The following is a 24,173-nucleotide window of genomic DNA, read 5'->3' as shown; positions in this document are numbered from 1 at the left end:
GTCCAGAACCTCCAGCTAAGTTGCTCTAAGAGTCCTGACTTTCAGAAATTATGTAAGATAATAAATGTTACTCTCAGTCACTAAACTTTGAGATAGTTTGTTATGCAGCAATGAATAAGTAATATACTCATGGTTGCGTCTTGGACCTCATCTTTGAATTCTTCCTCACCATAGTCCCACCACAGTGGCTTCCCTCTTGTACTTGAGATGCACCTGATTTGATCTTAAACAAAGGCCCTTGCCCTCATTGTTCTTGCTGGTTAAGAGTCTATCAGCTGGCTATTCTCATGAGGCTTCTTTTCACTCAGGACTTAGTCTTTCATGGTATCCTGTGTTTCTATAAACATCCAGGGGACAAATGAGTTTTCTGTAAATGTGTATTTAATAAAGCAGTAAATAATACTTCTTTAAATATTAATTGTGAATATAGCCTTTGAAGATATTTCAACAATTTCTGAGTTTGAAGGGTAAATATTGTTTTTACTAGATGTGCTTGATAGACTTGTTGATTTAGGATGTTGCAAATGAATTGAACATTTCAAAGGACAGGTGGAGTCAAACAAAGCTATTGAGCGCAGTGGGAAGGTGATCAAAGATTTTGGCACACAGATGGGGGCAAGATGGGTTATAGTTAACACAGATTAAAGTTGTGCTGACTCAACTGCATCATCCAAGCAGTTCTGTATTGATACAATGTTGCTAACACATGCTTATATTTGTTCTTTATGAGCATTTTGGAAAATTGCCAAGTTATCATGCATAATGGCTCAAATCTTGATCTAAGTTTTTAGTATAGTCAGAGAAATAAATATATATTTTCACTTCAAATATATAGGATAACATAAAAATATAGAAGGATATATAAATAAAACAAGATACATGTATGAATATATAAGGATTAAATGTCAAATCTTATTTCTTAACAAGAATCTTTATATGGCAAATACTACCCAATAGTGCTATTCAAAATATTTAACATATTGTTTGGTAAGTATTATATATGTAAATTGATATATATTAAACTTTAATGATACAACTTCTAAGTAAAGAGTGTATAGAGATTCAAGATGGCCATATAGAGAAGTCAAGCATTCACTTCTTCCACCAAGAAAACCCAAAGTAGCAACATGTAGAGGTGAGTGCCTGAGGAGGAATACTTGAAGGAGTACAAGAACAGTGGGAACACAGTGGGACACTGATAACAGGCATAGCATCAATAGAGAGAGGCCAAAGAGGAAGAATGCCAAACAAGCAGTGTCTGAAGTCCCAGCTTCAATGGCTAGAGAACTCCCTGTTGCAGAGGAAAGGAAGAGCAGAAGAGCATAGGCAGAGCCCATCTGCCCAAACCCTTCATCCTATCCTACCCATAACGGAAGCCACAAACCACAGACCAGTAGCTCATTAATGAGTGCTCCCCAGAAACTCTGGGGTCCCTGATTTCAGAGAAGTAACTTGCACAGTTCCCTCCCCAATCCCTCAGAGTAGGGACTGAGGCAGGGAGGCACCATCTTGAGAGGGGCGCTGCTATTATAATTTATGCCACACTAATAGATAGAATACTTTGCCTGTATTCTTCTTGGGGGCCCTGGAAGATTTCCTGCATTCTAGTAAGGCAGACTGAGCTCCATGAGTCTAGCTGAGCTCAACAAGACACTGGCAATCCCAGACCATGGGACCACACATCACTCTGCACTGCAGTGAACAGTGGGAGTAGGGGAGCTGGGATAGATCACCCCTATGACTCTGGAAGAAAGAGGGCCTGCCCAATTAGAATTAGAAATCATCTTCTTCTCTGCTGTCTCCCCTACCTCAGTCATTTGAAAAACTGCAGGCTGCAGCTGGTTTCTTGTGCACCTGTCCAGTATGCTTACAGAGTCTCAGATCTTGCAGTAAGGTCACAGAACACAATAGAGTGTGTTGATGCTCTGGACAGTGCATGCAACTGGGTGGGTGAGGTGTGTTAGCATGGTTCATTCTCTCTGAATAGTGAATCATCAGGTCCACTTTGTCACCGTGAAGGGCAGGTAGACCAAAACTACAAGTGGGCTCTAGCGTTTCCCCTCACCCCACTGACAGTAGCTAGAGATGCTGCACCATGTCCATCTTGGGTGTCACTCTGGACAAACAGTGGCTGGAGCTCTCTGGCCCCATCCAGCACATACTGCTAAAACACTGATGTATGACTCACATACTCTACCTTGTACAGTAACACCTTGCTTACTGGGGCTCGCAACTGGGATTGTTGTGCTGTGTATAACACAGTTCTATGCTATAGCATGCTGAGATCACTGGCTCAGAGTTTTGTGCTCTTTTCAGGGCTACTGTGGGCTTCGCTGTTCTGGACTCCAGCCCCTTTCATGAAAGCTGGCTGTTTGGATGTTGCTGCTCACTCTTGCTCAGGACTGAAGAAGCTGCACCCAACCCAAATCTGCAAAGACGCACATGAAGAGTCGCCCAAGACATCTTGTCCTGCTGTTACAAAGTCGCTATCACAGATCAACCACCCTCTCAGACAGCATCTTTGGGACCCACCCTCTCCATGAGCATTAGTGTAACTCTTGGAACTCTTGGCCTGAGCAGTGGCTAAGAATCTATAGGTTCACCCAACTCTTAGATCCAGCACTGATCTTGCAACTCTAATGCCTTCCTTGGATATTGGCTGGAATCTGTGTGTCAGGTAGCACAGCCAGAACACCAGAAAGTTCTGTTCTCCACACCTAAGAATCTGATTACATCATTCCCTTTCTCAGAAGATGGTAGTATACCTGCACTACAGAAATCTCAGTGACCACACTGAGACACAGGAAAAGCTCAAATCCCTATCATGGCTATGTTACCATCAACTATAACAAATAAAAGCATAGGGAGACTGTACTACAAAATCTAACCAGGACTAAAGCTAAAGCACTCTACTAACAAATCCCCAGAAGGCACATTTCCAGACAAAAAGGCTTCAATCAAGAACCATCCTCTAACAGTGATTCCCCAAATGTGCAAAATCAACATAGAAGCAAAAAATTTGAAGATATTTCATTGAATATGTATGGTTTATAAACAGACATTTCATTAAACATTTTAGTGGTCCTTTTTTTCATACAGGGATCCTCCCTGGTACAATTTTTCACACTGATTTGTAATTCCTTATATGGAATAATTTTCTTCGGTTGGTAGATGATACTTGTTCATCTTGTATACCTAACACCAAAGACAAGTGTGGGGAGCAACTCGGACTAGACTAAGTTACTGGAATTAAGACTTATTCTATGCATCTGCTCTCCCACAATATGGGAGAGGAGTAAAAACAACTTTTACACAGCTGCCTCCAGTTCAACCAGTAACCTGCAGGAGCTGATCCCGCTCCTGATTGGAGGAGAGCAGCGTACTCGGCGTGTGGGTAGCAGAGTTGGGATTGGTGGAAGAGGACTATAAAGGAGGAGAGAGACAACATGCACGGGGAACATCTAAGGGGAACACCTGAGGAACATCTGAACAGCCCCCGAGAGAGCCGGCCGGCGGTGTGCTGCTCCCCCGCGGAAGTGGGGAAAGTGGCAGGGGGCACCGCCCTTCCACGGAGGTGGAAGGGTCGGCAGCCAACCCGGGAAGAACCAGCAGCAAACCCGGGAAGGGCCGAGCAGACAAAAGAGCAGCGCAGGGTCCTGTGTCGTTCCCCCACGAAGAGGGGGAGCGACATAATGGTGCCGTGACTCGGATAGGAAACTTAGGAGGCATAATGGTGCCGTGACTCGGATAGGAAACTTAGGAGGCATAATGGTGCCGTGACTTGGATAGGTGTGTCGTTCCTCCACGAAGAGGGGGAGTGACAGACAAGGAGATGTATTGTAGGGAGTTCACTTGAGTATAATAAAGAAAAACTACAAAATGATACTGGGGAAGTCCATAACCTCTTGTTGAAGGCCTCTTCTTATAAGTCTCTTGAGGAATCTTGAGCTGAAGAGGGTGCAGGTAAATGTGCAAAGGAAACTTGAAACCTGTTGGGAAAAGGTCTTGGCACATCTTGGTTGGGCTGAGTGGACCTAATACTTAGTAAACATAAGGGATATGAGCCATGAGCCCCATGTCTTTGTCTGCCCCACAACACCCAGCTTGAACTGTGAAAAGGGGCATCAAGTACTAGTGTCCCAGGTTCAACCCCTCAATCCTTATTTCTGGAGAATTCCCAAGGTATTAGATGGGTACATGACTGAAGCTGGAAATCGCTCCATCCTAGTCTCCATGAACAGTGGTACAAGAGATGAGAGTGACTGTGTATCTCATTCTGTACTTGGAGATTCCAGACCCAAGAGATGCCAGGGAGGGAGACTTTCTTTCCCCTTCCTGCAAGCTATAAAGGATGATGCTGCTGTCCCTCAAGTGGACAAATGGTGGCCAGTGTTATGACCAAATCCCCTCTGATGAGGGAGCTGTCAGAACAACAGGAGTTCCATGTGGCAGACAGTAGGAAACGACTGACTGGATTTTCTATTTGTCTCTGGGCTACTTAATCCTTGAATGGAGTTAACTCCTAGGCTGATCTATTGTGGCTGTTGATTAACCAGGAAGACAATAAGCTGAGGTGGCAGGAGGGCCTTGCGTTTTACGTAAGAAACTAAATCCTATGAAGCTTATATCCTAGGAAAATAAAATACTCAGTTTAACCAATTAGAAACCACCAACTAACACCTAGTGAGTGATTTCTGCTATAACCAATTGAATATTGTCTTTGTTTCTCTTCCAATACCACTCTATAAAAGTTGATCTCCCATACCTCCCTTGGTGGAACACAGTTCACTGGTGATCTGGCCCTGTGGGATTCACTAATGAGCTGTTTGCTCAAATCAACTCTGACATTTTAATGTGTGTACAGTTATGTTTTAATGCAGGAAAGGCAGTCTCTGGAGGAAAAATGTTCTTGTTATTCTGACATGGCTTTTAAATTACTTAAAAAGAAGATTTGAAAGATGTGATTTTACATATTTCAGGCTGGTAAATGAAGGGTAAGGCTCTAGTGATCCCAAGAGCTCCCCATTGTCCTCAGAACAGACATTCAAGCTTCTTGCCATGGCCTCCAAAGTCCTTAGGTCTCTCGGCCTTGTCTGCTGACCTCATCTCCTCATCACCCCACCTTACCTGTGCTTCAATGCTCCTCTCAGACCAAATGTCTTTCCTTTCCTCAAACTCCCCAGGTTCAGCCTCCGTACTCTAACCATTGATGTGCTGATCCACAACTGGATTCTACCCTTGATGACCAACCATGGTTCCAATGATTGCACCAACCATATCTTGCCTTTTCTGCAAATCTTACATCAGATATAACTCTGCTCCTTGAGAAAGCACATCTGACCACGGATTCTGGTAGAGATTTCCTGATGAGGTTTACTCCCAGCATTATCTTGTTCCCTAGATTGAGGCTGTGGGTTAAACTGTGTCCCCAAAAGGGATATGTTTAAGTACCTGTCAATGTGTCTTTCTCTGGAAATAGTGTCTTTGCAGCTATAATCAAGTTAGGATGTGGTCATACTCGGTTAAGGAGACCCCTAATCTTAGAAAAGGGCTGTTATTAGAAGAAAGATTGGATAAAGATAACACACAAGGGAGTGATAAGAAAAAGGGTTCTGAGTTGTTCTAAATTAAATTACAAACATGATGATAAAGCAAAGTGAGATAAGGGTTTATATGAAGCTGATAGCTTTGAGTTAAGCCAGCACAGAAAGTACAAAAATAAACTGTTCCACATTCCCTTCCTGCATGTTGAAGACTGACTATCGAGGAAACATTCAACATTGCTGAGGCTGCCATTGTGATGCAGTGGGTTGGGCTGCTGCCTGTGAAACTGGGATCCCATATGGTTGCCAGTTGGTGTAGCAGCTGGTCCATGTCCAATCCAGCTCCCTGCTAATGTGTCTGGGAAGGCAGCAGAGGATGGGCCAAGTAATTGGGATACTGAACCCATATGGGAGGTCTGAATGGAGTTCAGCGCTTTTGGCTTTGGCCTGGTCCAGCACCAGCTGATGGAGTTATTTAGGGAGTAAACCAGAGGATAGGTGATCTTTATCTATCTTTCCTCTCTCTGTAACTCTGCATTTCAAATCTATTAGTAAATACATATTTTTTAAAAGGGAATCCTTGGCTCTTCATCAGAATCAACCAATCAAGAAGGAACAAACACTTTCTTTAGTGAGCTGTCATCCTATCTCAGAATGTTATTGGCTGTGTGTTTCCCCACCTCCCTCATTTATTAGCTAATGTAGATTCCTTGTAAACCATTGATGTTTCCTCCTCCCACAAGTTTCACTATAAAATACTCTGGCTTTTTAGAGTCCATGAATACTTTTCCAAATGATGTCAGCTGTGCTGCTGGTGGCTTAGGTCATCTGTCCTAGGACTGGTACATTATTTTGCCTCCTATCCAAAAGCTGTCAATAAACACTTTATCTTCAGAGAATTCTTGGCATCTAAATTTTTGTTTAAACAAAAGAATGCACTCTGCAGATGGAGACAGAGATTAGAGCGACACCCCAACAAACCAAGGAAGGTCCTGGCCATCAGACACCAGGAAGAGGCAAAGAAGGATCCTTCCTAAAACTTTCAAAGAATATGGTCCTGCTCATAACTCACTTTTACAAATAAATTTCAACTACCTTTAGCCACACAAGGTGTGGTAATTTGTAATGGCAACACCAAGAATAGGATACACCAGATATGCAGGATTTTAGATTAGAATTGCCTATGCTAGTGTTTTTCCCCCATGAGAGCAAGACTGAATTTGGCTTACTCATCATTCTTTCCCCAGCTCCTAGAACACTGAGTTTTCCATTAGACATAAATGCATTGATTGCCTAGTTGAACAGGAGAAAATTGATTATCTGAAGGAAAATATTCCTTTAAATAAAGTTTTTATATTGTAGGAAGGAAATACAGCAAAATACAAAAGGGAAAGCCTATTTTTTGTGTAAACCAGAGTGCCAGATAAATATTTCTATTTAAGTCTTTTGAAAAGGTATATGACAGCTATTATATGAACTAATTTTTCACTTCTCCACTGAAAATCTCTGCCAGTCAGTCCCCTGACAATATGGTCCTTCCTTTTTTTTTTTTTTTTTTTGTTTGCTAGAGCTGCTGAAATCAGTGTGGCTCCTCCATATACAGACATTCTTGGATCCCTCAAAATAATAGCTCAGAGTCCAAGTAACTTTTCTTTTATTTAAGTTCAAAGGGACATCCTAGGAGGTGCTCATAATTTTGTATTTGATCAAAACCAAGTACCATGTATTGCAACTAAATCTACATGGGTGGTTTTTAATTAAATTTACACAATACTTAGAAAACGTAATATGCCTTATGACAATCAGGATCACTATTTATTTAAAGTACTTCATCGCTGCAGGGGGTCAGAGGCTGGTCTTGCCTGTGCTTGGTATCTTTGCCTTCTTAATGGAAAATGATTTTTGCTTCTTCTCTGCATTTCTCATCATCAGGCGGATTCCTCTGGCTGCCAGGCTGCAGAAACTTCTTCACGGTGGGGAGATTGCTGATCCTGGTTTTCAGGGCCTGCAGTGCACAAATCACAGCCTCAGAGAGGAGCAAAAACCACCCCATCATTAGCACAGCCCAGGAAGTCTGAGAACTCCAAGACAAAGACCAACCGAGTCCTCTCCATCAGCTCCAGTGTGGAGGCTGGGAAACGGTCCCCAGTGAGAATGCAGATGAGGGGAGGAATGTACAGCTCAGTGGCATTTCCCTAAAGATATCGCTAAGACCTTCTTGAGTTCATAATCTTCTCTCTTCTAACGATACATTAATCTAGAAGATTCATGGCTCTTGTACAATTTAAGGGGGCTTCACAAAGTTCATGGAACACTGCAATTAGAAGTTTAATTTAGTGGAAAACAACTTTGAAATGCAAGCATAATTTTTTTGTACTACATATTTTTCACGAACTCTTTGAAGAACCCCCATACAAGAAAGAAAATGTGTCTGTCAGATATGAAAAACCAGAGGGATCCAAACAGGAGAACTGACGATATGGGAATATTGAGTTGGAAATGGAGAAAATGGTGAGGACTAACCAGGAGTTGATCACAACCAGCTTCCACACAGAGAGACAAAGGTGAGAGTTGTGAGAATGGTGGGGTGGGAACAAAACTATAGAGAGAGGAACCAAAAATCTGACAGAGAGAGCTTGAGCTGAGGGAAAGAAATCACACAGGAAGATGCCTGCCTCAGAGGGACTTGGTGTGCGAAAAACAAGGACACACTTGAGATGAAAGGAATTACAGAGAAATCGGGGACAGACAGCATGGTGGGAGAGGAGCCTAGGGAGAGAGGTACTGGGCCCTGGCTAAAAGGCAGAATGTTCTTCCTGGGATGGCAGCCAACAGAAGTTTTCTTGGCAAGTGGATTATTTTCTCCTTAGAACCGGTGCCTAGAAGCTAATTTTGGAAACCTGGGGCAGCAGTAGTGAAGGCTGGAGAATGCAAGGGGTCACATCTTCATCAACCCCAGCAGCTAAATGTTAGATGATAGATGGGTATGCCCCATGAAGGGCTGTGAGGTAGGTCACCTGCAGCAGAGGGAAGCTGGCAGTCGCGCCGGGGTTGAGCTCTTCCACGTTGTAGAGAAGTTCAACCAGGAGAATGTCAGCCTTGCTCAGCTTGTTGCCAACAAGGTAGTCTTGTCCGTGGCTCTTCAACACCTGGTGAAGTTGAGGAATCAGATCATGGTCACAGGCACAGGCAGGCTGGGCCCCTGCTCTTTCCTGAGCCTCTCCAGCCCACTCTCCCAGCTCTGCTGCCTCACTGGGTGGGTGTGGAGATGCAGACCTTTCTCCAGGGCCCCGTCTCATGAAGGAGAGTGAGAAGCGGGTGCTGCTCACTCCTCAGTGAAAGCCCAGGCTCCGTTTTCACTCTCACTCCCACATCCCTGTGGTGTCCACACTTCCCACGCTCACCTGCATATTCCCCATGTGCCGCAGGATGTGGCTCCTGGCCCCAGTGTTTCTGTCTGTTGCACACCCTGCAAGGTGCAGCCCTGACATTTCAGGACCTACCTCGCCAGTCTGCTCTCTCTCCAGTCACCCTTGGGAAGAGCATCCCCCTTCACCACAGCTCTCTCCCACCATGAAGTCTTTTTCAACCCTGCCCCTAATCTCCTCTTTTCCTAGTCCATGTCTCCGGGATTTGAAATAAACCTGGGCAAACTTGTGTTCTTCATCTTTGAAACATTGTTTTTGACTCTTAAATTGCACTATATTGAAATCTGCTGCTAAAAAATATACAGGTGAACTACACTGATGTTTGAAACTTATTTTGAAAGGACTGAAAAATACTCTGATGTAGATAATTGGAGAGGTGAATACATAGGACAAATCAAACACAGTATGTCCATTATTTTATTAGGTGGTGGTATCTATGTGTTTGCTAATCTTTTCTTTCGGGGCTGGCACTGTGGCGTAGGAGGTGAGGCTTCCACCTGCAGTGCCAGCATCCCATATGGGTGCCGGTTTGAGTCCCAGCTGCTCCACTTCTGATCTAATTCCCTGCTATGGCCTGGGAAAGCAGTGGAAGATGGCCCAAGTCCTTGGGCCCCTGCACTCACGTGGGAGGTCTGGAAGAAGCTCCTGACTTCTGGCTTCAGATCGGTGCAGCTCTGGCTGTTGCAGCCATTTAGGGAGTGAACCAATGGATAGAAGACTTCTCTCTCTCTCTCTTTCTCTCTCTCTCTGCCTCTGCCTCTCTTTAACTCTACCTTTCAAATAAGTAAATCTTTTTTAAAAAAATCTTTTCTTTCAATCATTTGTATGTGTTAAATATATCATAGTAAAATTTTGAATTAATGTGTGCTGTATTCTTCTTTAAAGACAATTAAGTTTCTAAAAGGAAAGAAGGGGGAGGAAGGAAAGGAAAAGAGGAAGGAGGAAAAAAAAGCAAAATCACCTTTGAGAAGCAATAACATATTTTAGCCCTTGTACAGACTGTTGAGGAACACTTCTCTTAGGTTTTTTTTTTTTACTTCATTTGTTATTTTTTCCTTTTCTTTCTTTTTATTTTTCTTTCTCAGATAAAACAGGAGAGGGAGCTGGGGGGGGGATGAGTGAGAGGGAAGAATTGTAATTTACATAATGTTGTATTTATGAGATACAGGCAAATTAAAAATAAATAAAAATATATGCTGTAGATGAGAATTTTCAAGCAATATTGAAATCATGAAGTGTGGGGAGCAATCCGGACTGGACTGAGTTACTGGAATTAAGACTTATTCTATGCATCTGCTCTCCCACAATATGGCGCTGGGAGAGGAGGCAACAGCTTCTACCCAGCTGCCTCTCACCAACTTGACAAGCTGCAGGACCTGTTCCTGATTGAAGGAGAGCAGCGTACTCGGCGTGTGGGCAGCCGAGTTGGGATTGGCGGAGGAGGACTATAAAGGAGGAGAGAGACGGCATGCACGGGGGAACATCTATGGGGAACATCTGAAGGAACACCTGTGCAGCCCCCAAGAAGAGCCGGCCGGCGGTGTGCTGCTCCCCTGCGGAAGTGGGGAATGCGGCCAGGGGGAACTGCCCTTCCACGGAGGTGGAAGGGATAGTAGCCAACCCGGGAAGAACCAGCAGCAAACCCGGGGAGGGCCGAGCAGACGAAAAGAACAGCGCAGGGTCCTGTGTCGTTCCTCCACGAAGAGGGGGAGCGACATAATGGTGCCGTGACTCGGATAGGAAACCTGACTCGGATAGGAAACTTAGGAGGGAAGAAACGGGAAGAAGCAGGAAAATACCGGAGAGAGAGACTAGCAAAAAGCCTAGGTGCCGGAAGAAGCTATTGAAAGCCTAGGCAGAGACTCGGATATGGACTGTGGGAAAGAAGTTAGGATTTAAAGTGAAAGCAAGAAGAAACTTAGATACGGACTGCAGGTTGAAAGTGAAAGTGAAACCTAGAGGAAACTTGGACTCGGATATGGACTGTGGGGAGAAGCCAGGAGAAATGAGGGAGGAATATTGTTGGAAGAAAACTTAGGGAAACACACCGGGTAGAGAAAAATGTTAGGGAGGATGAAGCCGCGAGTGCAGGCCAAGCCATCTTGGAATTCTTCAAGTCACCCCGGGGAGCAAGAGGCGAAGATCTGGAACCAGAGGCAGAGACGTGGGCCGCCAGGATTCGCCAGGTTAGTCCGGGGAACTTGGACTGAATGCCGGTGGTGGCGGAAACATTCGCGGAAGCCGCTGCGTGCAGAGAGAGCACGGGGCGTGAATAGATGGGCTGGCGCGAGGCCGTGGTGCGGGCGCGAAGTGCGTGGAGACCGCGGAGCGTGCGCGCAGAGCCGGGAACCCGCCGGCGGGGCGAGGCGCCGGGAAGCCGCGCAGAGCCGGGAACCCGCCGGCGGGGCGAGGCACCGGGAAGCCGCGCAGAGCCGTGAAGCAGCCTCGGGGCGAGCGCAGCCGGGAAGCCGCCGAGAAGTAGCCTCGGGGCGGGCAGCGGGAAGCTGCGGGGATAAGAGAAACAGAAGTTTAGAAGTAAGATGAGAAAAATAGGAATGCTGGAAGATAGAAGTAAAATGGGAGAAATAGGAATGCCCGGAGATAGAGAAATAGAGAAATAGAAAGGCCTCCCCTCAACATGGCAATTAGAAAGCTTGGATTCGGTCTGCCTGATTAAGTGAGGCGATGAGCACCTGGGCGGCTAGCAGCTTATGCGCCGCAGGTCACCGAAGACAGGCACGAATTAACATCAGTAAGGCCTCCCCACAAAAAGGCAATGAGAAGGCTTGGATTCGGTTTGCCTGATAGAGCTTGTAAGCCCCTGCAGGCAGAGCAAAGCATGCGCTGCAGGGCACCGAACACAGGCACGCATCAGCGCCTAAAAACCTCCTCACAACATGGCGAAGAGAGGACCCGGATTCAGTTTGCCTGATGGATAGGACTTGTAAGAGCCTGTGGCAACTCTAGCAAGTAGAGCAGAGTGTGTGCCGCGGGACACCGAAGACAGGCGCGTATCAACGCCAAAAAATAAAAAGAAAGGGGGATCTGTGGGGAGCAATCCGGACTGGACTGAGTTACTGGAATTAAGACTTATTCTATGCATCTGCTCTCCCACAATATGGCGCTGGGAGAGGAGGCAACAGCTTCTACCCAGCTGCCTCTCACCAACTTGACAAGCTGCAGGACCTGTTCCTGATTGAAGGAGAGCAGCGTACTCGGCGTGTGGGCAGCCGAGTTGGGATTGGCGGAGGAGGACTATAAAGGAGGAGAGAGACGGCATGCACGGGGGAACATCTATGGGGAACATCTGAAGGAACACCTGTGCAGCCCCCAAGAAGAGCCGGCCGGCGGTGTGCCGCTCCCCTGCGGAAGTGGGGAATGCGGCCAGGGGGAACTGCCCTTCCACGGAGGTGGAAGGGATAGTAGCCAACCCGGGAAGAACCAGCAGCAAACCCGGGGAGGGCCGAGCAGACGAAAAGAACAGCGCAGGGTCCTGTGTCGTTCCTCCACGAAGAGGGGGAGCGACAATGAAGCATAGGAGATACACATAGTATCATCAAGATACAATATTTCGGCAAAAAGCCTATTAGAATCTGTATGCATAAAGAAGCATGAAGAATAATTTGGTGCAAAAACAAGGGATATCATATGCTGTATTGTAATATGCTTTGTTCACTTATGATCCTGAGGCTGTTTGATTTCACAGCGTATAACACTGAGAAGTGGAGAGCTTCTCATTGTGTGAATGTGCTGTGTACTGCAAGCACCTGAGGGGCAAGGGGCATATTTGAGGATTTAATTCCTCTTAAATTCCTCATTGTTGCATAAGGTCTGGCACACAGCCATAACTTAGCATTTGTTCAATAAAGGAAAGAATGAATATTATCATGCTCCATAAAATGGGTGTTAAACAGTTGGTCCTTTATTCAAAAATTTCCCTTATATCTTATAAATATTTTTTGTTTGTGACTTTTATTGGACAGAATTTCAGGTATGGTGTGATCTCAAAAATATTTTCCTTTTCCTTTCACAAAGGTCCTTAGCTAAGAAAAATACTAACATACAATGATGACACTTTGTTTCCTTGTTTTATTCACACCTTTCCTCATATATTTGAGAACTGTGTCTCCAGATTCTGTAGATTATTCTTTTCTCTTTTTTTAATATTTATTTTATTCATTTGAAAGAGTTACAGAGAGAGGTAGAGCCAGACAGAGAGAGAGAGAGAGAAAGAGGTCTTCCATCCGCTGGTTCACTCCCCAAATGACCGCAACGGCCAGAGCTGAGCCGATCCGAAGCCAGGAGCCTGGAGTTTCCTCCAGATCTCCCACGTGGGTGCAGGGGCCTAAGGACTTGGGCCATCTTCTACTGCTTTCCCAGGCCAAAGCAGAGAGCCAGATTGGAAGTGGAGCAGCTGAGACTCGAACCGGCGCCCACATGGGATGCTGGTGCTGCTGGCCGCGGCTTTAACCCTCTGCGCCACAGTGCCAGCCCCAGGTTATTGTTTTATTAACATCACTTTTTTTCCTGTCCTCCTCTCCCTCCCTCTTCCACTACTATCACTATTTGGATCCACATCATCTGCCCCTGAAACACAATAGGGTCCTCTTGTTGGGCAGCTGCTCTCCTGTATCTGTACATACGGTACCAGATTGCTTTGTGATGTTGCTGTCATCACGTTGCTCTTTAGTCAAAAGGTGGGGTTTCTATGTGGTCTACTACAACCTCTAGTAGGAACCAATGATTTCCACAGATCACATCTAGAAATGCCTTTGAAATTCCAATTGAGCATTCTAGTTTGGGTTCTAGTAAATTAACATTTTCTGAAAAAAAATGTATCTTTAGTTTAACTGATGTAGTTCTTCTTCACGTGTATTTTCACACACTTCCTTGGGCACCTGTGTGCTCAATTAATATCAAGGAAGGCCCTTTGGAAGCAAAGGTGAAAGCCTCTGGAAAGCCAAGCCACTCTTTCTCTGCTGTCTTTTGTGACTGACTGCATGTCTCAGTCTCAATAAAACCACATATTGAGATCCTAACCCCCAAAGTGACACTGTGAATAGGTGTACCATTGGAAGGTGATTAGGTTTTGAGGGTGGAGCCCTCGGGAATGGCATTAGTGCCCTTATGAAAGGGACCCCACAGAGCTCTCTTGGCCTCTCCATCATGTTAGAGCACAGCCAGAAGCTGGCCATCTGTGAACCCAGAACGGGCCCTCGCCAGACGCTGACTCTTTCAGTGCCTTAACCTTGCACACCTCATATCCAGAACTGGAGACGTAAGCACCTGTGCTTGAAGCCATTTGGTGAATGGCATTTTTACTATAGCAGCCCACACTGTGATGATATATTCTTAGGCCCAAGACAGCCTCTAAACCCTTAGTGCCCTTAAAAATGAAGTAGCTTCCATTTACCTTTTCAAAGGCAGGAAAATAACGGTTTTTTGCTTTATCTTTGATCTGAGCAAGTTTTGCCTCTTGTTCCTCCGGTGGAAGGAATGGACGAGTAAGAATCAATTCATTCAAATCTACTATGCCTTCTGTATACATATCAATCCTGAGAAACAAAAACAACCAAACTATCAAGTCCCTCCTGTATTAGAGTTTATACTTTAAAAACTTAATATAAGGGAGCGTAGAGGATGGCAAAGTAATTCATCTCCTGGGGGGGCCTTTGAGATCCAAGCCATTGTACTATGACTTTTATTTACATATTTACACTTATTTCTGATAATAGCCTAAGGGAAAACATAAATGCCTTAATTTTTGTTATACTGTTCAGTAGTGGCAAGACCCACATCATCCCTGTGTTATCTGCAGATGTAAGAACAAAAAATATACCGTACAGGGCTCTCTCCTTTATGTCTTTCCCATACAGGTTGTGCTTGTCTGCAATGTAGTTGAAAATGGCTCTGGTCTGCACCAGCTTCATCCCATCAATCTCAACCATGGGCACTTGCTGGAACATCAATACCCCATCTTTTGGAAGAAAAAAAGGAAAAAGAAAAGTGAAATGACTGTAGCTCTCGTTTCAATAAGAAAGCACATCTGTTGAAAATGGCTGAGCTGATAAGATGAAAAAAGGATTTCCTGGTTACCTTTCAAGTAAAACAGTCTTTTATCTTCTGATAGTTCCTCTTTTTCTTATCAATCTTCCTTTTACTTTTTCATGCTATTATTTCATTAGTATTTTTATTTTCTATCTAGATACTTGGCGGGTCCCTGTATTTTTGTGTTTAATTTATCTTCTTGGAGATTTTAGGGGGAAGTTTGGAGACATTATACCTGGGAGCCATTTGGATGCCACTTGGAATAGGAAGTTCTTGCCAGTGCCGCGGCTCACTAGGCTAATCCTCCGCCTAGCGGCGCCGGCACACCGGGTTCTAGTCCCAGTCGGGGCACCGGATTCTGTCCTGGTTGCCCCTCTTCCAGTCCAGCTCTCTGCTATGGGCCAGAAGTGCAGTGGAGGATTGCCCAAGGGCTTGGGCCCTGCACCCCATGGGAGACCAGGAGAAGCACCTGGCTCCTGGCTTCGGGTCAGCGTGGTGCACCGGCCAGGGTGGCCATTGTAGGGTGAACCAACGGCAAAGGAAGACCTTTCTCTCTGTCTCTCTCTTTCTCACTGTCCACTCTGCCTGTCAAAAAAAAAAAAAATAGGAAGTTCCCCAAAACTCACGGTGTTCATGACATCAGCATCAGCTCAGAGAGAGATTTCTATGTGGGACATTCTGCGTGCCTTTAAATAACACCACTGGACAGTATGTGCAAGGTGGGCCTGTGTCCTTGACCCCATGGCTGCTGGCCATTGTTCTTTCTCTCCTTCTTAACACTCTCATCTGGACTTCCAGCTAATTCAGCAACATCTTATCAAGTCTAAACTGTTGCAAGGTAATGACCTTATAAAGTGTGAAATGTGAAGAAGGAACTTAAGTTTATTGCTAGACTAATTTATGCTCTTTTTGTCTAATGCATGCCCCTGTGTCTCTTTGGGTGTAGAGGGCAGTGTGTGAGCCTGAGTTGACTGTAACTCATTCATGGTGCAGAAAGTCTCACAAAGCAGAGAGGGCGTTTCCAGGACACCGAGGGAGTATGGAGGATTACTTTAACAAATACTCAAAGAGATCTAGATATTTTCCCCCTTATAGCGTACTGCTATACCAGCTCAAGTTCCACCCCTTTCACATTACAGTCTCATTCCTCCATCCCCAAATATCACTCTATAAACACCTAAGCATTGCCTGGTGTTTAACCTTCTGGTCAATACCCTCATCAGAGAAATTTAGATGGTTATTCTTACCTTTTCTTAACTTTTCCAGGTCTTCTCGAGTTTTCATACATTTCTCTTCAAACTAGACAGAAACAAAGAGCTCTTTTTAGTTAACTTCATAGAATTATGAATTTTTAACTTCAATGGTCCCTGTCTGGCATATAATGTTGAGAAGGTAAGATTTCTGAGTTTGGCAGGTACACAGAGAAGTTTGGTTATGACTATTTGCAAATTTAGATTAGATACATCAAAAAAAGAGCATAAATCATAGCCCACAGCTGCCCATTTTTGTAGCAGCACCTCCATGATGAGCACTGTCCATAATTAGGCCTGTGTTTTGGGTATGTCACTGGAGGGAAGGGACTGCAGGTTCTTCTACATATGGACTTTGTACCTCAGAAAAGTCCGTGTTTTCATATGAGATCAGAGCAAAACCAGCATGGGGTATGCCATGGGTCAACAGCCACCTAATTTTTCAACCAAAACATCTCAGCTGTAATTTCCAACACCCCATTACCCAGAAAGCTAATCAAGGGTGAAATGGGACCTTGTTGTTGCATATCTTTGAATCATGCACCCAAAACGTCTTCTCATGGAAAGCAAACTAAGATGGAATTCCTAGTTTAATGAAGCAATTGGAATCCTCACAGCATTTTATTTTCATCAAAGCTTTGGTTTCTGATATGACCAAGTAGGTTTAATACGACTTTCTTCATGTAATGACTTCTTGACCTTGGACTCATTACTGCATAAATTTGAATTTCAGTATACTAATCTATAATCCAAGAATAGTTATAACACAAATGTTATAGCTTGGTATGGGGATTGAAGCACTAAGGCATGCAAAGCACTTAGAAAATACCAGATGCATTTTAAGTGCTTGATAAATATAAGTTAGCAGTAGGGCTTTGACAGATGCTGATTTTTTCATTACATCTTGCATTTTTAGGAAACTTAAGCCAATCTTCTGTTGATGAAAATGTACATTTTTCTTTATCTATATCCAGTCCTTTAAACTGTGGTGTAAAATGTGCCTCAACCTGAGACAAGTCGTTTAGGTTGAAGTGGTATTCAGTTGCAAGGGTATCTCAATATAATCACAAACTTTAAGTGGTTGCTAGTATTTAATACAAATATGAAAATGAGTTTTACATATTAATGAAGAATAAAGCAGGATCTATGCAAACTAAATCTAAGGAGATAGTCAGTAATTAAGATTTTCTGTGTTTCAATATCAGTATGATTTACTTCCCATCTTAGTTCTGCCTCAAGTAGTGATGTGATCTGGACATAATCATTTAATGTCTTCAAGTCTTAATTTCCTCATCCGTAAAATGGAAGGAGGACATTTTGGTAAAGAGAATACTATAGTGTTTTTAAGATACACAGTGCATGTCATGGCCCATCCAAATTAAGTAGCTAATTGTAGTGGTATTTTGCAGTAGCTATTGTAGTTTTAGGGAGTTCTTTATGATGAAAAAGTCATGAATTTGTGTTCCTAATTTCTTGTATGAAAAACAGAGTTTTCTGTGGATTTACATAATCAAGGCATCAAGATATAGAGATTTAAAGTATTATATTCCATAAATCCATAAAGTTTCTGGTTCAGAAAAAACATAAGGGGTGGTGCATGCTCCCTACAAAATGCTGGTGGAGGTGGGGTGTGGCTGGCCTGTGTGGTGATGCTCACGAAGCTGATGGCAATGGATGGGACGGTGGTGATCAATCTTGGGGCAGAACCCACAAGCTCTGGGTGAGGAGTGCAGTCAGCCCTTGCCCAGCACCCTCTTCTATCAGGCTGAGGTAGAGAAGGGGAAGCTGTGGCTGTTGGAATCATGCCTGTTTGAAGCTAAATGTTATTACAAAAGAGTGAAAATGTTTAAAAGTTTAAAAAATTGGGCTTGAAAAGCAAAAAAGTTACAGTACACTGAGGTTAATTTACTGGAGAAAGAAAAATTTTATGAAATTAGTGTAGCCCAAGTGTATAGTGTTTACAAAGTTCATAGTAGTGTACAGCAATGTCCCAGGCCTTCATACTACTCACTCACTTACTACTCACTCACCTAGAGCAACTTCCTGTCTTGGAAGTGCCCTATACAGATGTACCATGGTTTATCTTCTACATCATATTTTCACTGTACCTTTTCTGTTTAGACATATTTAGAACATAAATGCTTACAAACTGTGTTCCAGCTGCCTGTGTCATTCAGCACAGTAGCATTTTTACAGGTTTGTAGCCCAGGTGCAACAGGTTATACTGTCTGGCCTAGGTGTGTAGTGGCTAAGCCATCTAAGTTTGTGTGGCCAAACACATCCATGTTCCCACAATGAAATCATCAAACAACACATTTCTTATAATGTATCTGTTGCTAACAGACACATGACTACTTTATATCCTTAAATATTCATTGTGTTTCTTTATTACATAAGAATCATTAAATGTATTATCACATCTGAGATATTAATAATAATTTTTCAATGCTATCAAATATCTAATGAATATTTCAATTGTTAAATAACATGCAATTTTTCATAGTTTTAAAAAATCTGATTTTGTATAATCCAATCCACATATAATAATTAGTGTGTTAAACTTAACATGATTATTATCTTTTTAAAAAAGATTTATTTATTTATTTATTTGAAAGGCAGAGTTACACAGGGAGAGAAGGAGAGACAGAGAGAGAGAGAGGTCTTCCATCTGTTGGTCCACCTCCTGGTTGGCCGCAATGGCCAGAACTAAATTGATCTAAAGCCAGAAGCCAGGAGTGAGGAGCTTCCTCCAGTCTTTCCATGTGAGTACAGAGGCCCAAGGACTTGTGCCATCCTCCACTGCCTTTGTAGGCCACAGCAGAGAGCTGGATCAGAAGAGGAGCAACTGGGGCCTGGACTGGCACACATATGGGATGCCGGCACCGCAGGTGGCAGCTTTACCCACTATGCCACAGCACCGGCCCTATTATCTTTTTTTAAAAGATTTATTTATTTATTTGAGAACCAGAGATAGAGAGAAGAAAATAGAGATCTTCCATCCATTGATTCATTCCCCAAATGGCCACAATGGCTGGAGCTGGACCAGGCTGAAGCCATGAAGCAGGAGCTCCATCTGGGTTTCCCAAGCACTTGGGCCATCTTCTGCTGCTTTCTCAGGTGAGTTAGCAAGGAGCTGGATCGGAAGTGGAGCAACCAGAACTCAAACCAGCGCCTGTATGGGATGCCAACACTGCAGGCAGAGGCTTAGCCTTCATTGCCACAGTTCCAGCCCTGATTATTGTCTTTAATGAGAAGAAATAGTAACAGTTAATAAAATCAATCTGTTAATTTCTTTCTCCATCTTTGGCAATTTTTATTTAAGACATCACGTTTTTCTGATCATTTAGTAGGTCACATCTCTTAGCTTATGTGAGAAAAGTATCTAATACAGTCAGTTTTAGATCACCTTAAGCTGACTTCACTCAGAACATACCTCTACCCCAGCTGCAGTCAGGAGCCACCGGATAGACTCCATTCTGCCCCGTGCATTGAAGTAGTGAAGCTTGGGCTTCCCTGCCATAGTGGTGGTTTCCTGGTTTCCCTAAGTATGGATAAAGGAATGAATGAATGAAACCATGAAATAATAATTATTTTATGATATATTCTTGAATAACACTAATAACACTAAATGAGTACCTGCCTTTTTGTATTTTTAAAATTGTAAATATTATTTACTTGAAAGGCAGAGTGAAACAGAAAGAGAGAGAGAGAGAGAGAGAGAGATACTTTCCAATCACTGGTCCCCACAATAGCAAGGACTGGGCTAGGTTGAAGCCAAGAGCCAGGATCTTAATCTGGGTCTCCCTTAGTGGGTGACAGGAACTCAGCTGTTTGAGTCATCAACTGCTTCCCCCAGGGTGAGCAACAATAGGAAGCTGGAATCAGGAATGGAGCTAGGATTTGAGCCAAGCACTCCAATATGGGACACAGGCATCCCCAGCGACATATTAACCACTATGCCAAACTCCCACCCCAGTATCTGCCTTCTTTATAGCATGAATGGAGAAGTTTGATTAAAGTTTTCTTTAACCTAAATTGTTACCTATCATTGGCTATCCCCATAATGCACCAAACTAGTTCCATGTCCCTATTGAATTCCAACAATTTGAATATTTACTCTCTTCATGCTATCCTATATTTTCCGTAAGCTTTCTTCATTCCTCTTGACTCTTTTCTCTCCCAACTATGTCTTTTCAGATAGTCTGTCAATGACCCCATCAATTTTTTTCCTCTATTTGATCTATTCTGCTATTGATGCCTTCTATTTACAGTTTTTTAAAAAAAATTTATTTGACAGATATATTTAGCTAGTGAGAGAGAAAGGTCTTCCTTCCGTTGGTTCACTCCTCAAATGGTCACAATGGCCGGTGCGCTGCGCCGATCCGAAGCCAGGAGCCAGGTACTTCTTCCTGGTCTCCCATGAGGGTGCAGGGGCCCAAGCACCTGGGTCATCCTCCACCGCCCTCCCGGGCCACTGCAGAGAGCTGGACTGGAAGAGGAGCAGCCCGGACTAAAACCCGGCGCCCATATGGAATGCTGGCGCCGCAGGTGGAGGATTAACAAAGTGAGCCACGGCGCCAGTCCCCTATTTACAGTTTTAATATCACTTAGGATACTTGTCAGTCAAAAGATTTCTGCTTGATTTTAGTTACTTCCATCTCTATCAAATCTCTGTGTGAACATTGAATTGTTTCTCTATATTCTCTTGAATTTTCTTGAGTTTTCTTAACACAATTTGAAATTTTCACCCAATAATTTGGAAATTTCATTTCCTAAATGGTTGGTTTCTGGCACCTCATTTTGATCTTTAGCTGAGGTCATAGCTCCTTGGAAATTCTTGATGCTTGTTGATACATAGTGTTGTCTCTGTGTTGAAAGATTAGTTATAATAACCTAGCTTTGCTTGTGGCTGTCCTTTTAGACATTTTAAACAGTCTGTTTATTTTCTTTGTCTGGATAATTCTCCCATTTCAGCACTAGATAGGACCCTAATTCACAATTTGCCTCAGTTCTGCAGTTGGTATGATTTTATTGATTCAGTCTTACTATACTCTCTCAAATTAAATTTGCCCCAAACCTGCAATTGATGTGTTTTTCAATATGAACATGGGAAGTGCCTTAAAAGGAATAGTCCATACCTGAAGCCTTTTCCCAGACCTATGGTAGGTTCAGACTCCTTGTCCTATGTCCCACAGATAACCATGATGTTAGATCACATCTGAAGCCCTCACCCACCAAGACCAGTGCATCCTGGGGGTAGGACCAAACCTCACCCCACTATGGTCTGTGTGCTAATGAGTTGGTCTCACTGCCTGAAGTCACATCAATGAACGATTGTTGATGTTGACTTTGGTATAAGAATGCTCAACCAGGACCATGGAATTCTGTTGGGCACTGAAACAGGTCCAAAGATTCTGTGTGCAGGAAGAGGCCTGGGAATAGGGACCATTAGGACCTGCTGAATGCTGAATTCTATCAGCCTGGTATTAAGTACTCAAATAGTCCTATTATTCCTTTTCATCTGCCCAAGGTTGTAGGAGGGGTGATGGAGGCAATCTTTAAGCTACCAAAACAGACTGGAATGGATCACTCTGGGATCTTGTAGTCACCAGACCTTGGGAAATCTTGAGAGTACCCACCAGGCTGGCAGAAGCTATTAGGAAAACAGTCCAAAATGAGTCTGTCCGCCTAATACCAGGACAAGTTCAAAGACTGTCCACAGACACTTGTCTCATGAAAATTCTAGGATCTGCACAGTGTTGGGCTTTCCCAGCATAGCACTGAGTCCAAAGGCACAGTCCTGTGGACCTTTGCTTGCACAAGTTTAGAGGAGAGTGATAAAGGCATTCCTCTGGTCCCTCAGACTGGTCACACCTAGGCCCCAGAGTCAGAGGTTCCTACAAAGTCCTGGGGGTGTCCATTAAACCCCACCAGAAGCTAGCAGTGACACACAACAAAATGAGTGTGACCCTCAGGAGTGCAGCTATTGCTTCATGTTGCACAAGTCTGGAGGCTGTCTGTGAGCAGTTTTGGGGTGGTAGGCCTTTGGGATTTAACAGGTGCAGGGTCTCGGTGGGGTAGACCTGACTGTGAGCTCTAAGGTGCCATCCTAAGCTCCCTTTCATGGCCTCTCTGCCCACTGGAGTTTCACTTTCTGCAGGTGGTTGAGGGAGGGATGGCAAAGTCTACCTGGCTGCAGAAGCTCCCAATTGCTACACAAGGAATGAAGACTGGGTCAGGTAAGGGGTCAGCTAACAGATGTTTTTCAGAGTAGGCCTGGCACTGGAATTCAGTTCCATCTCCTTTTCCAAGCAGGAGGCGTTGCTATGTGCTAAAGTCCTTTGGTTATGACCCTAAACTCCCCCTGCCCTGCCACTCTCCAGTACGGTTATTCTAGGTCATTGCTGACTTCTGTATTCTGATCCTGTAAACTTGTACCTTTCAGCCAGCTGTTTGTATGGTTTGCAAAAACTTGTTTTGTGCTCCAGTATTTATCTATTTCTTTCATCAATGGGATTTAGTGCTAGAAGGTTCTCAACAACAGGTGATTTTGCCTTTGTTTGCAGAAGACATTAAGCAATGTGGAGACATTTCTGGTTGCTCCAACAAGGGGAGGAGAATGGGTATAGTGTTCTTGAATCAGATAGGTAGAGACTAGCAACGCCTCTAAACATCCTACATTGGACAGGTCAGCCCCCTACAACAAAGAGTTTCCCGGTGGAAAAAAGGGCAGCAGTTCCAAGCTTGAGCAACCTGCCTTAGCCATTCTCTAGGTTTTACCATGAGTTGACTGAACTCCAAAAAGAGAAAGAGACTTGTCATCTAATTAGAGGCAAAGATTGAATTAGAATTCAGTTCTCCTGACATTCAGACTAACTTATTCCCAACACAATAAATCTTACTTTTGAGTGTTCATAGCCTATGTAGCATTAGAGTATTAAAATTCACAATTAATCTGCCAAGTACTCCTACAAAGATTGCAATATTAGCATAAATTCCCACATTCTTCTGGCTGTGGTCATATTCTCAGCTGGTCTAAAATGCTACCCCCTCTTTTTCTCCTCATGACACAAGCTGTTTTCATTCTACTACTATGTCATGCTCTAGTTTTTTCTAAATTCTTTATTTTTATATGTCTGTAAAGATGTATTCCACAGAGACAGAATAAAAAACTGTTGAACTATTGTCTAACACAGCTAGAAGGTACAAGGTGAGTATAAAATGACTTTTCTTTTGCTGAGGACATATTTTAAAGTATTTTTCTAGGTAGCTAGAGAGGGGAATGTAGGAAGTTATATAAGATCAGTACTCACCTAGTAAAAGGTTTTGATGTTCTTGGCCCAGAAACTCAATAGAGTTCCTGATGTGTTGTGTAGCTATTTATTCATTTCAGTTAGGGAAAAACCACACCCATCAGTTAGGGAAAAACCACACTCATGGGGGTGTGCAGGGACAGCTAAGTCCACAATTGATTAAAAGGAAACAGCTAAGTCTTACTCCTCTCAGGGTACATCTGGTTAATATGTTACTTTTCAAGTTTGGCCAGAAATGTTTAAGCAGAAATTTCAGATAAATGTCACTCTGTTTTGCAGTTAAAGGGGAATGGTGCTTTGAAGAAACTCACTTTGGGGTTTTCAGGAGATGAATAAACCACTAAGAATGAAAAGTTGACACTGTGAGCTTAGCAGTAGGTGATGGTCTGTAGAATGAGCTGATTCCATTTTGGAAATCATCATGCCAGTTTGCTAAGTAAATCATGGACACTCAATTACAGGAGAATTTCAGCCAAAGAATAAGTAGCTTTTTAGTATAACTTTGTCCCTTGCACTTTATGGTAAATGGCTGTGCTAAAAACTATTGAGTACTTATTTGAAATACAAATTTATCTGGGTGTCCTCTATGTT

General features: G+C 43.5%; 1 protein-coding gene across 3 annotated transcripts; it reads right to left on the bottom strand.

Annotated features, from left to right (window-relative positions):
- Positions 1–7,180: 7,180 nt before the first annotated feature.
- On the bottom strand, positions 7,181–23,622 carry LOC100328911 (glutathione S-transferase Yc). 3 transcript variants are annotated; one of them, XM_008262751.5, is made up of 7 exons: positions 23,583–23,622; positions 19,703–19,810; positions 16,267–16,318; positions 14,816–14,948; positions 14,385–14,526; positions 8,561–8,692; positions 7,181–7,548 (listed from the first exon to the last, which is right to left on the bottom strand). In XM_008262751.5, the coding sequence occupies exons 2-7, from the start codon at positions 19,787–19,789 to the stop codon at positions 7,429–7,431; spliced, it is 666 nt and encodes a 221-aa protein (XP_008260973.1). In that variant the 5' UTR covers positions 19,790–19,810; positions 23,583–23,622; the 3' UTR covers positions 7,181–7,428. The 3 variants fall into 3 exon arrangements, with proteins under 3 accessions (XP_008260973.1, XP_017200276.1, NP_001164569.1); XM_017344787.4 differs by lacking the exon at positions 19,703–19,810; NM_001171098.2 differs by lacking the exon at positions 23,583–23,622 and having other exon boundaries at positions 7,207–7,548; positions 19,703–19,801.
- Positions 23,623–24,173: the final 551 nt, after the last annotated feature.

This window comes from Oryctolagus cuniculus, chromosome 5 (genome assembly GCF_051225735.1).
Source record: "Oryctolagus cuniculus isolate XC-2025 breed Fujian yellow rabbit chromosome 5, ASM5122573v1, whole genome shotgun sequence".
Classification (NCBI taxonomy): domain Eukaryota; kingdom Metazoa; phylum Chordata; class Mammalia; order Lagomorpha; family Leporidae; genus Oryctolagus; species Oryctolagus cuniculus.
This window is presented reverse-complemented; position numbering and strand designations above follow the sequence as displayed.